The sequence below is a fragment of the Syngnathus scovelli genome, chromosome 13 (genome assembly GCF_024217435.2).
Source record: "Syngnathus scovelli strain Florida chromosome 13, RoL_Ssco_1.2, whole genome shotgun sequence".
NCBI lineage: Eukaryota > Metazoa > Chordata > Actinopteri > Syngnathiformes > Syngnathidae > Syngnathus > Syngnathus scovelli.
This window is the reverse complement of record NC_090859.1, coordinates 12,636,287-12,651,871: the sequence shown is the minus strand read 5'-3', so window position 1 is coordinate 12,651,871 and position 15,585 is coordinate 12,636,287. Positions and strand designations below refer to the sequence as shown.

The 15,585-nt window shown below is 39.9% G+C and overlaps 1 protein-coding gene across 1 annotated transcript in view; it reads right to left on the bottom strand.

Annotated features, from left to right (window-relative positions):
• Positions 1-14,321, bottom strand: part of LOC125979519 (ephrin type-A receptor 5) — a 52,641-nt gene extending 38,320 nt beyond the window's left edge. Inside the window, exons 1-2 of the mRNA XM_049737834.2 lie at positions 14,215-14,321; positions 8,345-8,405 (exon numbers count right to left, since the gene is read on the bottom strand). Coding sequence (XP_049593791.1) covers positions 8,345-8,387 — 43 coding nt within the window. The 5' untranslated portion in view covers positions 8,388-8,405; positions 14,215-14,321. The remainder of the gene's footprint in view (positions 1-8,344; positions 8,406-14,214) is intronic.
• Positions 14,322-15,585: the final 1,264 nt, after the last annotated feature.

Sequence of the window (15,585 nt, the reverse complement as noted above, 5' to 3'; positions counted from 1 at the left end):
CATACTGTCATTTATCCTGTTGCAAATAGTATATAATAATAATCGTCTAATCACTTCCCGTTTTATAGCCTGCAGCGTAGGCTAATTACGACGGAAATGAACTCATCCTCAGTACAAGGCCATTAATAATCCAGCCAGATATAATATATAGCAGGACACAACCTGTATTTGATGAAATTATTTGAGTGGCCGACTGTAACTGTAACAAATGGATCGCATTACCTTCCGAGTCGGCCCCTCCCCTCTCCGCTCGTTTCCATAATACAGAACATCGGCGAGGACGAGCGGCGGGAAATTAAAATTTCAATTCAGGAAGCGCAAGAAAAACAAAGAAAAGGCCCTCTCTGGAGTTTGATACCCCCTGGCGGTTGCCAGATGGAGTTAGTTCCACTATTTTGACAGCTAAGTTTAAACCGTGTAGACCATATGTGTCAAACCCAAGACCCGGGGGCCGGACTTGACCTGCCACATCCTTCTAGGTGACCCGCAAAGACAAATTGTGCAAAAATGAGTTTGACACCCCAGGTGTAGACGGTTTCTTATGTGAATTTTCAAAAGTTTTGTATTATCGTACGTGTTCTTCAATTTTATCGTATCATAGTTTAACCATTATCCATGGCTACACAAGTTCAGTGCTTCTATCTCGGTATGTTTGTGTATCGAGATTTATCGTAGCTTATTTTGAGGTATATGTGCCCCTAAATTTGACAGTCACATGTTTTCTTCTCTCTCCTGCCGGTGAAATGACACCAAGGGATCACAGACGACTCCCCGCGTTCAACAATGGCATTCTCATCTCCATAATCCAAAAGAGAGGAGAGAGGGCAGACAGAAGGAGTGAAGATTCAAAAAAGAAGGAGAGAGCGAGGGAAGGAAGAGGTCGAAAGAGGATTGGAGAGGAGAGGAGTGGAGCAGGAAGCATGAGATGGATGTGACAAAGTCTGCAAGTGAAATTAGGAAACAAAATGGGGCAGGGAGACCATAAAAATGAGTATAAACAAAAATTGAGAAATTGCGAAAGACGGGAAAAAAGTTATACACAAAAATATCGTCAACAAAGCTTTCTGGGGACCTTGCACACAAACACACACAAACAGGAACTCGTAGCGCACAGGATGTGTGAGGTTGGTTGACCCAAATATAAACAAAGAGCAGACACACACACACACACACACAGCAACCTTGAGGCAAACCAACATTAACATTACACTTTGCTACATCCGACGTGAACTTCTGGCGTATATATGCATAGCGCTCCCCGTGTCACTGCGGCAGACAAGTGTTTGTGATAACTTAGTCATCCGTTAAAATGCGACATGAAGGTTCCACTGACGGGCGTCGGCAGCGCAAGGATCAAGAGGAAAGAAGACGGGGGTTGGTAAAGAGAGAGAGAAACCGAGACGAGTAAAAAGTCCGCCCTTTCACATGTCACCACATAGCTGCAGGGGCAACGTGGGTGTGATGAGATTATCGGAGAAATTCAACTAGGATGTTTGGGGTTAACACTAGAAATGTATGTATCTATGAGGAGCATGTCAAAGAGGAGAAACACACAAATCATGTCATCCAAGGACATGGTTCTTTTCGTTTGATCCTGCTAGCATCAGTCAAAGATTCCGGCCTAATGGACTGTACCCTAAAAAAATCTGCTGGGCTAGATTCCAACAAATCATTGACCCTGAACAGCGTAGAAAATTGATGTCTAGAATGTGACATGATGCAAAGCGCTAAAAGGTGATGTCGAGGAGACGGCTATTGTCATATGGAGCAAATCTGCATCTGTAAAACAAACAGCCAATCAGGAGGTCCTCTTGTTGCCGCAGACTCCGCCCCCCCTACCGCTTAATAGAGATGTCTCGACCAAACGCCCCCTCCTTATCCTTTCCTTGTTAAGAGTGTCTTGGGGTGTTCTCTGCTTATCCGTCCCCGCTTGTCAGTCTGTCTTTCTCTTGCCTTTTATCTCCTAATTTCCCAATTTTCCCCCTTTTTTTTCTCTCGGCGGTAAACAGACCCCCGCTCAAACTGTAATTCCATCACCTCTCTCTCTCTCTGTCTACATCCTTTTCGTCACCCTCATTTTCCCTCAACCCTCTCATCTTTCCTCCCCAACCCGTCCGCATCTTACGCTGTCCTACTTTCCACAGCAAGCGTTATGAATTATGTGCAACTAGCTGGCTTCATGAAAGAATCATCTCAAGCGATGAATAATAGATGGTGAGGTGAATAGAAGTGTGGTTTACAAACTGTGTTTACCCTCGCCGCCTTATTGACTGTCTTATCAATTTTTACGGAAACATCTGATTCATTTTACGAAGCGCAACGGTGATAAAAACAGGCGGCTGAATCATCGCCGAGTGCGAGTCGTTTTTCATCCACCTGCGAGTACAAAAAAAATTTGATTCGATCATGCGGTTCTCTTAACTTTATTCTCTGCAATTCGGACTTCTAGTGTGGAAAGAGGAGAACCTGGTGTCAAACGCAAAGTCGATGCAAAATCTGTCTTTGCGGGCCACGTAAAATCATGTGGCGGGCCGTATCTGGCCCCCGGGACTTGAGTTTGACACCTATCCAGAAGGTCAAGTAGGAACTGAGTCGGAATCGAGGGTAAAATTAAACTTCCTGGATGAAAACCAACTTGAGAGTACTCTCGAATCGGACGACAGTTCATCTTCCAGCCAAGATATCCAAAGAATGACCTCAAGAAAAGTCCATGAATGTCCTTAAGTGGCCCATCCAGATCTCAAACTATTGATTGATATTCCAAAAAGATCAGAGGCTGCAATTGCTACTAAAGATGCGTGGGCAAAATGAAGCAAGAACTGTGAATAGTTATGTAAATTTATTCAGGCAGTGTGTAGTAATTTGATTAAAATATATTTTTGGAATAAGACTTGTTATATAAAACATTTTAGTATTCTGTGTGAAGAAGTGGCCTAGTACAGTTCTCAGCGATTTGGGTGCATCTTGTGAATATGTTACCAAACTATTCAACAAAGAACGTCATGTGTCGTCCATGTTGTCTTGGCAAGCAAGGACGGAGAAAGAGCCGGCGGTAACAAATTACGTGGTAATTATAAATCAAGAGGACGGTAATTCTACTGCGACTCTCTCCCCACAGGATGACGACGGAGAGAGAATGGAAGTTTGAAAAAATGTCTGCAAAGAGCAAAAACAGACGAGGATCAAGAATTCATTCTTTTCAATTGGACTTTTTCCATTGTAAATTATAAATCGATTTGATCCCAGACTATTGCTAATTAAGTAAATATTATGTGTCTGTGAAACATTTCCGCCATTTGTCTAACAAGCAGGTGCTTCGACTCAAAGACGAACGCTCGGCTGAGCAAGACAGATTGTTGACAGTCTCACTTCATTGAGCATGACTTCATATTAAATTAATTAAGTCGTGACCTCTGTGGTTTGTTTAGATCCGCAATTTATGTTTTTAAGACGACGTTGGACCTTGTTGTTGTGTTGTAGCTTTTTTTAGCTAGCGCTAGTCATGAAAGTTAATAAATAAATAGCTATAGCGCAAAATAGAAGTTCTCGCTTGGGCTATCAAACACCTCGGCGCCAAGACTTTTCCGTGTTTGAGCGGTCCAAGCATCACCTCTAATCCAATGACTTCATTAAATGATAAAGAAAGACTTTAATGAGTGCCGCCATAACTTTGGACATACCGCAATTGAAAGAAAGACAAGTGATTGGAATTTGGCAATAAGCTCTAAGACACTTTTGCAGACTGTTACTACAACCGATGTAAATTATTTAATTTTACAATTTTGTATTTTAAGTCACTTATAAATCTAAATGGTTTTATTTTGAGCAAAAAGAAATATCGGTGTCGTCACCTATGAGCAAAGGTGAACATGAGAACAGGTATGGCACAGAAAAACGTTTTTGGGAAATCACAGCCAAGATGAACTTGGGTTCAAACCTGAAGGGTTTCTCCAAGTATTTTGGCTTCCTCCCACTCAAGTGCCCTGTAGGGTAAATCAGAATTGTATTTTTACCATCTAATGGGAGCCTAGTGGTTTGGAAAAGCAGTAGGGATGCCAACAAGGATTTTTATTGTTTCACTCGCAACGCAATTCACGATAAGAAAAACATTGGACGAAGCGCAGATATGATGGAGTTATGAAAGTTCATCAACTCTGGTTCCTTTTTTGTCTGAGCACGGCGCTTACATAAAAGACTGCAAACGTCAGTCCACGCTTGATGTCCTCTCAGCCAGACCATGAAATACCCCGCTAGTCTGGATCTGAAGCGATAACACGAGCATTAATAGAAGTCCATTTCTCATTGTCTGGACTAATTAGCAAAAGTTTGAGATGACTGCCACTATGGCGCAGAGCTTCAAACTTGAATGAAAAATATGGGTGTCCAAAAATGTAAATATACTGTATGTATATATGAATATATAAAATATATATTATTAATATTTGTGTATATATTAATGTATAAAATATATATTATTGATATTTTAATAATATATAAATATATATAATATATATATATATATATATATATAATATATATATTATATTATATATATTCAAACTTGAATGAAAAGATTTATTATTTTAATAGGTCCAAAAAATGTAAATATAATGTGTGTATACATTAATATATAAAATATGTATTAATATTTGTGTATATTTTAATATATAAAATATATCAATATTTTAATAATATATAAATAAATATAATAATATAAAGACAAAGCGTTAATTAAAATTCGAGCGCGAGAAGCATGATTTTCTCTATGACAGTCGGCCTGAGGTAACTCGTGGCCGCCATGTTTGCGTGCAAACTTCCACTTAGCGTCGGTGTTCACAGCAGTGTAAACGCGCAGGCCGGGTCGGGCCCGGCTGCGTGTATTGATGTGCGACCCGCAGCGAGTGTCTGTTTGCTCGGGTGTATGCATGCGCTCATATTTTATTGACGCTCGCTCCTCGGAGGGTGGCTAAAGCTGGCACGGTGTGTGCCTTTGGAGAGCTGTGTGTTTTGGCTGAGGGGAACTGTAGCAATCACACATGGATGAAAACATCACAATACTGGCAAGATGGATACCTCAACACAGGAAGGACAAATGTAAGGGGGGGGGGGGGGGGGGGGTAACGGGGTCCACACACTTGATCATGCATACCCGCACTTGTAGCGCAATTTACTTTTGCATACAAACATATCCAATCAAACATGCACGTACCCAACGGGGAGGTCAAACATGCATGCAAACATGCACTTTATTGCCTGAGCATGAAAAAAAATAAACATGTTCCCCCCCCCCCCCCCCCCCTGCCCCCTCCCTCGCCTCCAATCTCTGCTTCAACATCTGTGATAGCAGCTGGGGGCAGATTTTCTTCCTGAAATAGCTGCCTAATATAATTACAGATAATAGCATTATATGTCACACTATTTGCATAGCGGAGGAATAAATTATCCCGCATGCATTATTTTTCATAACCCTCATTCATATTCTTTGGCCACCTTGGTCCATCCCTTTATCTTGATTAAATATTAACTTCTGATCATCTTCGCGAATTCAGATCAGCTGCGGAAAGTTATATCATCTCTTTATTGTTAAACTATTAATCAAATATCAAGATATTAATGAAACAATTAATCAAGCCATTAATGAAACAATTACTGTCCAATAAAGTTCAAGTTGCTTCAAGTTTGGCAACAACATCCTTGGGTTAGGGTTAGGGTTAGGGTTAGGGTCCTTGGAGACACGAAAGTGCATGTAGATGGAGTGATGTAAGTGCATGCCATTCTTATCTCAGATTGAATTGTTTTGCAAGTGCACAAAGAGTAGCTAAGAACAGAAAAGCCGAAATAAACAATCTATTATTGATAAAGCCGCAGACGAGGCCCGAGCTCAAATCGATTTGTTCGGATGGTATTGTTCGTCCCAGGTGCTTAATGCTTGGGGTATTTCAGGAAATTTCCAAATATAAGGCGTAACGGGTTATAAAATATACACACACATGCCCACACATTGCAGATTTAGCATCCCCCCAAGTTTGCTAGCATCGGCGGCGACACATTTTACCGTATGCCCCACCATCTGTGCACTTTGTTGCATTCTTGTGTCGCCCCTCGTTCACTCGCCGCTTTTTTATTTCATCTCTTTTTCTGTTTTCCTCCAACCTCGTTCCCACATTTGCAACCATTTGAGGCGAGCACCAACTGTGAATTTCCTCCGCAGCACATTGTGTTAGGTCCCAGGTGAGTCGTCCTTATGTGGGCTTGCCGGTTACCTTTGAGCTTTCCCTTTGAAGGCCTTCTGGGCCTCGCTGGGAAAATGTTAATTGCTAGCGGACACCGATCCGTGTTCATTAAACGGTTTTCTGTTCGCTCGAGCAGATGCTTAGTCAAGGAGAAAGATTTGCTTCTTGTTCTTTGTCAATAAGACGCTTGTCAATAAGACTGTTTGTGTTTGCAAATTGCTTAATGTGTTTGATTATGGAGCGTTTATTTCGAGTGTGTAAATAATGAAGTTGGCACGAATCGGCAAAACTCAACTGGGAATGGTGCTAGAAGTGAACATATATGTAAATATTTTTTTTTATACTGATGTTGCATTAATTCATGTGCATTGTCCCTATTCAAATAAATAAATAAATGAATAAATAAATGAATAAATAAATGAAAAAATGAATAAATAAACGAATAAATAAATAAATAAATAAATAAATAAATAAATAAATAAATAAATAAATAAATAAATAAATAATTTACTCATTTCTGGGTCAACTCTATCAAGATTGAAAGACATTTGATGTTCATCCATGTCCTGGTAGATTTGAATATATCAAGTGTGTTATCTGGCCATTGTCATTATTAATATTCTTCGTAGCCAAAGGGCTGAATTCTGTGTTTCTCTAATTCAGATTTTTTTTCATCCACTTTGCTATCCCTACACCCAATCACATTGTCCATCATCACCTGAAAGGCATCATTATCTGCGCCCCCCCCCCCCCCCCTCCCCTCCTCAGAATTGAAACATAGAGGAAATAATGTGGACATATTATATCCAATGTAAATTGAAAAGTAATGACTTTTTTTTCCCCCCTGGTTCCATGTTTCCTCCATAGCTCACCTGGTCTAATATCCCACTATTTTAATTTATTACTTTGGATTTTTTTTTTTTAAATGTCACAATATATCAATACAATATAAAACATACTGCACCGAACATCTGCACAAAGGCCCTTTATGGTCCACGGCACTTGTCAGAAGTTGAGCCACTGGCCTCCTTTAACTAGCACAAACTAATTAGATTACACTAATTGGAGAGGTCTAGTGAGATTAATGGCAAGGTAATACTTTTTTAGACATAGATTAATGTGTCATTTCATTGTGCAGCTTGGTCACTTTTATTTGATTGCTAAAAATACTTAAATATACCACTTAATTTATTTCTATTCATTTACTTGGGCACGAGAAGACACTTTTAGATATCTGGAATATTTTGAGGGCTTGTGGTATAAAAAAATGGTTTGGAATAAAATAAAAATAAAACAAAATAAATTAAAAAAAACAATTTGAGTTGTTGAGTTAAACTAGGCAGTGGAAACATGAGCAACTAGCGCCCTCATCTGGTTAGAAGGATTTCTGAATTCATTATATTTAGGAGCCACATAAAAAAAATGATAGCAGCCACCAGGCTATTTTATTGTTGCTGCTTATTATTTAGTCATATGGAGAGTTCATTATCAGTGAAGCTATTCAGCGGAGATGCTGACATAAAATTCGCTGACAATTTTATGATTTGGTCCATTGCTCTTTAATTGCACCGCTGCTTTAGCAGGCTTGACAATGATGTGATTTAATGGGCATCGTTCACAAGCATAACAAGGTATGCAAAACAGGATCCGTTTTTATGAAAGGATTATGACACTGACATTTTGGATTTTAATTAGAAGAACACTTCCCACAACCTTCTCAGTCATTTGCGATCAATACAGTTGATCCATGTATTTTTAAAAATGTATTTTATTTGTTATATATTTATATATTATACTGGAAAGTATATTTGTTTACATTATGGTCTTGATTTTATTTTATTATTATTTTACCAACATAATTTTGCAAAGTACGTTTGTTAATAGTTTTATATCTTAGTTGTGTGTTTTTTTTTTAATTTTCCACTTAACCTCAAAGCTTTATTTTTTATTTTTTTAGGTACAAAATAAACGTTGCAATTTTTCTATTGACCTATAGATGTCAGAAGCATACAATTTATGAAGCAAACTCTGCTGCTTTGCAGTCATCACACTTGATTTCTAATTCACATCTCACTTTGAATTCATATTGATTTGTTTAGTGGTTTACTCACCTAAGAATTCCATCAGCATGGCTAGGCAACTCCAGTCCTGCATGTTTTCCACATCTCCTTGCTGCAACACACCAAATAATCCTGATTATTATCCACCTCCTGCAGACCTTCCTAATTATTTGACCATTTAACATGGAGACCTAAAAAACATGGACAACACAGAGTCCACCAAATTTGCCTACCCATGTTTTAAAATATAATCTCGGAATTATGTAATACAGCAATCTGTGCGGACTCTGGTTTTGGACCCATTTAATCATTTTCACAAAAACAGACACACAAGGATAGAGTCTCCAACAATGATGTAACCGATATTTAACGAGAACATATTGTTTACATGTATCTGTTTGTTTACGTATAAATATCACAAGCTCTCTCAATCAGCCCCTTCTGCTCCACTCACCAGCCCAAATGTCAATCCATTGCTGAGGGTTCTTCTCCCCCCCCCCCCCCCCCCCCTCCCATGAGGCAATTATTCACAGTCTACTTCTTGTGTTTATTATCTGTGTTGTGTGTGTGTCCATTACAGAAAGAAACTAAGACGGATTTTTTGGTAAAATAGGAAATAGTGAGTTCTCCCCCTGGTTTCAGGGATGCCTGTTTTAACTTTCTTCATCCCAACCCCGCCCTGCCCTCCTCTGCAGTCCACCAAATTTCTCCTCTTTGAAGCCCTTTTTCATCCACCTTGCACAACACAACCATCTTGGGTCCCTTTCTGTCCTGGCATCTGATCTTACTTCCAGCTCCCCTTTTTTGATTGACCCTTATCACAGCTCCCTCGACCATTGTTTCCTCAACTCGTCAAGATAAAATGAACATCGGGGATACAGCTGACAGATTGAGCGTGTTACCCTCAATGCATTTTAATAGGGATTGGTGTATAAAATTTATTCTTGCTTTGTCTTTCTACCTTGAACTGTCAATTATTTTCCAAGTCTCCAACACAAACTGAAATTTCACCTTTCCCACCATTTTGTTTTTCTTAGCAATCATGTAACAGGAGCGGCTCGGTGGCGCACTGGGTAGCACGTCCGCCTCACAGTTAGGAGGGTGCGGGTTCGATTCCACCTCCGGCCCTCCCTGTGTGGAGTTTGCATGTTCTCCCCGGGCCCGCGTGGGTTTTCTCCGGGCACTCCGGTTTCCTCCCACATTCCAAAAACATGCTTGGTAGGCCAATTGAAGACTCCAAATTGTCCCTAGGTGTGAGTGTGAGTGCGATTGGTTGTCTGTCTCTGTGTGCCCTGCGATTGGCTGGCAACCAGTTCAGGGTGTCCCCCGCCTACTGCCCGATGACGGCTGGGATAGGCTCCAGCACGCCCGCGACCCCCGTGGGGACTAAGCGGTTCAGAAAATGGATGGATGGATGGATCATGTAACAGCAGCATCCGACGAGAAGGTGTGATGTGAACATTTCGTTTCGACAGCAGTGAGGGGTCCAAATGGTGTTCACATGCAGGCCAGAGGAGGTACATAATCCCACCGGGGATGTTCCGGTATTATCCTGGGTTATCCTACCAGGATGGAGTTTCCTGAAAACCCTCCAGTGTGACATATCCAGCAGGTATTGAGACGGAATATCTTCTGATTGACTCGTGTGGAAATATTTGAAGGAACAAAATTTGCCATTTTAAAATACTTGGCTCAATTTGTTCTAAAAATGTCACAGAAATCATTCTGGCTGGTGTCTCAGACATAAAAGTAGGAACTCATGAATGCAAATGGGATCGGCACCGTTTGATGTCGTTTAATATTTAAGTTGCCTTTTCTTTGCACGAGAACGCTGGGATATAAAATCTTCCCGGCGCAAAAATGAATACCTCAGTGATGGTGTCAAAGAAATATAAAGTTAGTTGTTAAAACAAAATGGAACATGAAGTGAAAGGGACAGACTTGTTAATGTGAAATAAAGTGGAAATAAAGACCACAAACAAGAGAAGCCGTACAAATAATAATTTCAAGTTACGGAATGGAATCAAAGTTATTGTCACTGCACAGAACAACAAAATTGGCTTAAGAGTCACAACCCGTCCAAGAGTTAGAAAAACACAATTACCAACAAAGGAAGACTCACCAGAGAAGCCTGACTTGCCAAACGGGGCCCCGGGTTTATTAGATGAAGCAAAAAAATAAAGAAGTGGAGAGGGTGGGGGGGGGGGGAGAAAAAAAGTCCCAAGCTTTTGCTCCCACGAGGGAGGGGCACAGCATGGGATTGGAAAAACCACATTAAATTGAACAAGCACAGTGATTCAAGAGAACACATTTTTACATTGACAGCCTTGGGAGAGCAAAAAAAAAAAAAAAATCTAGTAGCTGACTGACCTAAATAAAATGTAGTGTTTGCAAAAAAAAAAAAAAAACTCAAATGGTAATCCCCTAATTGGAATCATTGATTCATGAAGAACTGTTCCAACTTGTCCCAAAAAGGATCCGTGGACTTGACACAAAGTGACGCAGTGACCCATTGGGAGCATCCTCAGAGATCCAAAAACACATTAGCAGCTATAAATAATAAAACATACAAAGTCACAAGTCCAAAGTCGCACTTCTCCAAAGTCCACTGAGTAGTGACCCACATAGGGGAACTTTTAAAAAATCTTATTATTTGGGGTCTTTTTGAAGCCGACTGGTGCCTGTGATGGTCCTCACCAAAAAAACAAGCTACTTTATTTGTCACAGTCTCAGTTTCGAAAATCAAATTACCGTAATTGCAAACTAACAATTTTCCTGGTGGAAAAGCAAGTTCATTATTCATCCAGATGGTTGCAAGCCGAGCGAGCAGTGCCCCCCACCCCCTCCCCAGCTTGTTCCGTGCCAGCCTTTGAGGCCATTATGCGATTAGGTCGGCTCGAGCTGATGACCGTTTGACTGAGAATCATCTAATGACCTCTCATTTGTCGTACCGAGCCACGTTGGGACTGGGCGTCACGCTGCAAAGGGAGGTGTGCGCCGCTTGGAAAAATGCAAGCCTGTTGAAAAGCACACCCACGCAGACAACTCCGGTCCAACGACACTTCTCTCGTCGGGTTCTCTCCGTGATTTACCGTACGTCAATACCTTACGGCGCTCTCAAAGTGACGGTGAGGATAATTCAATACAAGGGCTGAAACAATCGTTTGAAGAGGCTGCTAACTCCAATAAACCGACTGAGATAAGGACATGACGTCTCATATGGTTTACTGATTTACGTACGGTGGCGGGTATGACCAAATCGCGTTGGCAGATGTCGTTTACCTGTAAATGTAATTGCGTCATTCATCTGGAACTGCTCCGAATAGAACGGTGTGAGATAGGAAAGGTAATATATTCAACCAATGTTTGGTTCCAATCAATAATGCAAGTGCAGCTGGAGTGAGCCAAATGGGTTCCCTGCTTAAATTAAAGTGATTAGTTTTATTTACAAGTTAGAGCGTTAGTGATGGAAATAGATAAGAGGTAATAGAAATACAGATCAGGTTTTTTTTCGGAGTTTGGTACTGGCACTGGTTGGCGTTCAAGGATAGCTCAGGCGGTCCAAAAAAATGCCAAACCCAAATAATTCTACAAAAATAAATGTTGATAAAAATACATTAAGAGCTCAACAGGGTCGGATGGAAATGTGCGGGAAAAAAAACTGGAAAAATAAAAAAAAATACCCAAAAATCAATTATTTGATCCAAGCATTTTTTGTACATGCTGGCAGATAAATAAATGCAACGCTTCTTCTGGAGGTGCGGGCATTCAAGGTGCTGTCTCATCTTGTCAGTGGCTTCTGTTGCAAAGTTCTAAACAAGAAACCAAGTAACGAGACACAGACAAAAAAAGAACTCGAGGAAATTTCTGGGTCTGTAACGTTCCCATCATTTCAAAGCATTTAGAGAAAACACTATGACCGGCAAATTAGGGTCACTGCCAATCATGCTAAAGTCATCATTCAAACTAATGTTGTGCTTGAACAGACTCATTAAAGCAACAAGAGAGTCTAATAGAACCAACGGATCCAGTAATGGGGTCACTTGGAAGGTCATCCGGAGCCGGTGAACCAACAGGACATAGTTGTAATGTTAGAGTGTTAACCAGCTTTATAATCTAAAATTCATTCTTCTGCCAGTGCACCAAAAAACAAGCACGAGTATGAAAATGTCAGTCCGGCAATTAGTCCGTTGCAGTTCTCGGGAAAACACAAAGTAATGAAGACAATGATCGGGAAAATCAATGGCGCTGATTCCATGAGGTCAATTTCATGAAATAAATAAAAAGCAAAGAATGAAATAACGCTTCATAATGTTACGTCCGCAGCGCTCTAAAGTTAGAAAAAGTTGCAAATGTCACTAGTCCATCAGTTCACGGTTGTTCTCCCCCCCCCAGTGTTGCTATAGTGTGCACCCCCCACACAAAACTATTTGTTAAGCCATCGCTAAAAGGCAAAGCAAAAAAGTCACTTCTCGATCAAAATGTCATGTGCTGGATTACACAATGGCGGGTGGAGGAAAGAAAAAAATCCCATTTTCTCACGGTCCCTTGCTCAAACATATCATAAAGGTCTCATAAAAAGGACAAACCTGGAAGTGTGTGTGTCCAAAATGAGGAAATAAATATGTATAACATAACATAACATAACATAACATAACATAACATAACATAACATAACATAACATAACATAACATAAAAAGGACAAACCTGGAAGTATGTGTGTCCAAAGTGAGGAAATAAATATGTGTAACATAACATAACATAACATAACATAACATAACATAACATAACATAACATAACATAACATTATATCTTTGATAACCTACTAGGCAGCTTCTCGTTTATCATACCTCAAGCCCGCCAAAGATCCCGAGAGACAAAAAAAATCAGCACCTCCTGCCAGACAAACTCATTCCCACCCACAACTTGCAAGTCAAAGCAGGCAAGGTGAGCAGATCGAAAAACCAATGTGCAGCCTGACAGGAATGTAGTCGGTTACGTGTCATTATGGATCCTGGATCCAAACAGCCAATAAGCTTAAGTAAAAATGGAGCTGTCAACGTCTTTTTTTATTATCTACTTCTTTGGAAGAGTTTTAACGTGTCTGTCGGGAATTTGGACCAAAAGCCAAGACAAACCAATGGGATGGTTGCGTGCCGATATGGCCCGCGCCCCAAGCAATCAATTCAATACGTATTTACATTAATTAAGACGGGCTGAAGTATAATTTCCCTCTTGCTCTCTTTTTATATTTCAAAGATGAAATTACAGACTCCAAAGGGACATTGAACTAATTCCTACTTTCATTTTTCAGACTATTTTAATATGCCATCTAGTGTAATATAAGACTGCACCATGCAGAGGATATTTTTTTTTAGTCATTTTAAAACATATTTGCCGTATTATAATTAGCCATTCCAAATGCTTAGCGCTGTTAAAGTATTCATTTGCTTTTCCGCGTAGCAAAAGTCGGCAAGAAACGACAGCCTGACCTCTTCAACACAGTCTCAAAAGGCTCATTAAGTCAGTTTGCATTACAACTGGCACGGTTGACAGTTTGGAAACTGATGACGGGGTCGCGACCTTGTCACAGCACTGCGACAACTTCTGCCGCCGGCTCGGGCCACCTGTGGGAACGTGATATGGGCCGTTGGGAGAGTTATATTCTCCGAGGCCTGCTTCAATCTGTCAGGTGAAAATAAATAATTGTCTCTTTGTGTGTGTGTAGTAAAAGTTAAAAAATGGCTGCCTAATATATATCTTTTTTTTTTTAAATAATTTTAAAATATATGTCATAATGTATTTTTTTATGTATTTATTTATTTTTTAAATAAATTTAAAATATATGTCTTAATGTATTTTTTTATGTATTTATTTATTTTCTAACACCTTCAACGTCAAGTCTTTTCATTTTCTCACCCTGCCAGAAATCCATTTTCAGAAGTCGTCCCTTTTGGTTTGGAACTCGGAAAACCTTTTTTCGAGAGCTCTTACCTGCGTGTCCTACCACGACTTAAAAAAATATATAAAACACTTGTGAGACAAAATATACTTTAAGGCCTACATGTACACACATAGAATAAATCTTGAGGTTTCACAGATGGTGCAGGACAAAGCGTACATTAGCAAAAACCCGAAAAAAAAAATTCATCACAAACACTAATTCACATCTTGGAGTGTATTTGAACAAGAGCCAAATTGGCCCGTGTGCCAAATTGGATTTCAGATTGTGGCAGTCAGTTCCAATCATGTGGCCTTATATCCATGACAGTGCAGATATTTCGACTCAGCTCTTCCAGGATGAGCCACAATCTCCATTAATGGAACGGCTTAATCTGTTTCAAGAGCCACCTTAAAGCTCCATTATGAATTCCGTTCTAATATTAAAACGAAATCGAAAGACGTCGTGTGGAGTCGCCACCTTGTCCTCATCACCGCCGTGTGGTTTGAAATATCTACTTGTTCTATATTTTTTGTGTGTTTTTTTTAAAAATACATAACTGGATAAAACTGTAAAGGTGAATCATGGCTTTTGAATGAAAGCCAGATCTTGAATTAAAATCCCGTTTGAGCTTTTAGTATGCCGAACGCATTGTGGATGGCTCCCCAACCGCGTTGGCAGCCTCTCGCTGCCTCCCTTCCTCACATCCAGCCTTTGATGCCAGCTGAGTGCGAGAAAGAGATGGGACATGAAGACAAGCCGCGGCGGGTGGGGGTGATGCAGATGTTAAGTGCAGAGGAGACTCGAGGTGTGGAAAAGTTTTCTCCCTGCAGGCTGAACGGTTGAAGAAAATTTGCTTGGAAAGGTAGAATTGGTGCATTACTTAGCAGATGAGAATGAGCGACTCATTGCCCGAAAGCTTTTGAGGCAATTTTTTTTTTCTTTTTCTTATATCAAATTGAAAGCCTGATTATTGGACAGGTGACGGATGCTTATTTCATATTGGGATTAAGTGAAAGGGGTTCCCTCACTTAATTTGAAAACCTATTTCATTCTCGTGCAACTCCTTGAGTAGAAGAGTCATTAAAACAAACAGGCAGTGAGGAAAGACCCAGTGAATTTTCGTAGAATTAAAAATCACGGAAAACGTCAAATTTTCAATTTGTCTTCAATTGCATTATGTAGAATTCAGGAGTGTCAGACTAATTAATAATAATAATAATATATATATATAAAATCTATATATAAATTCTATATCTAAAATTAATATCTCTATTTTTAAAAAGTAAAAGACAATTTGTAATTTTAGTCAGTCGATGAAAACATTGTCTTTAAAATGTAATTGGCCG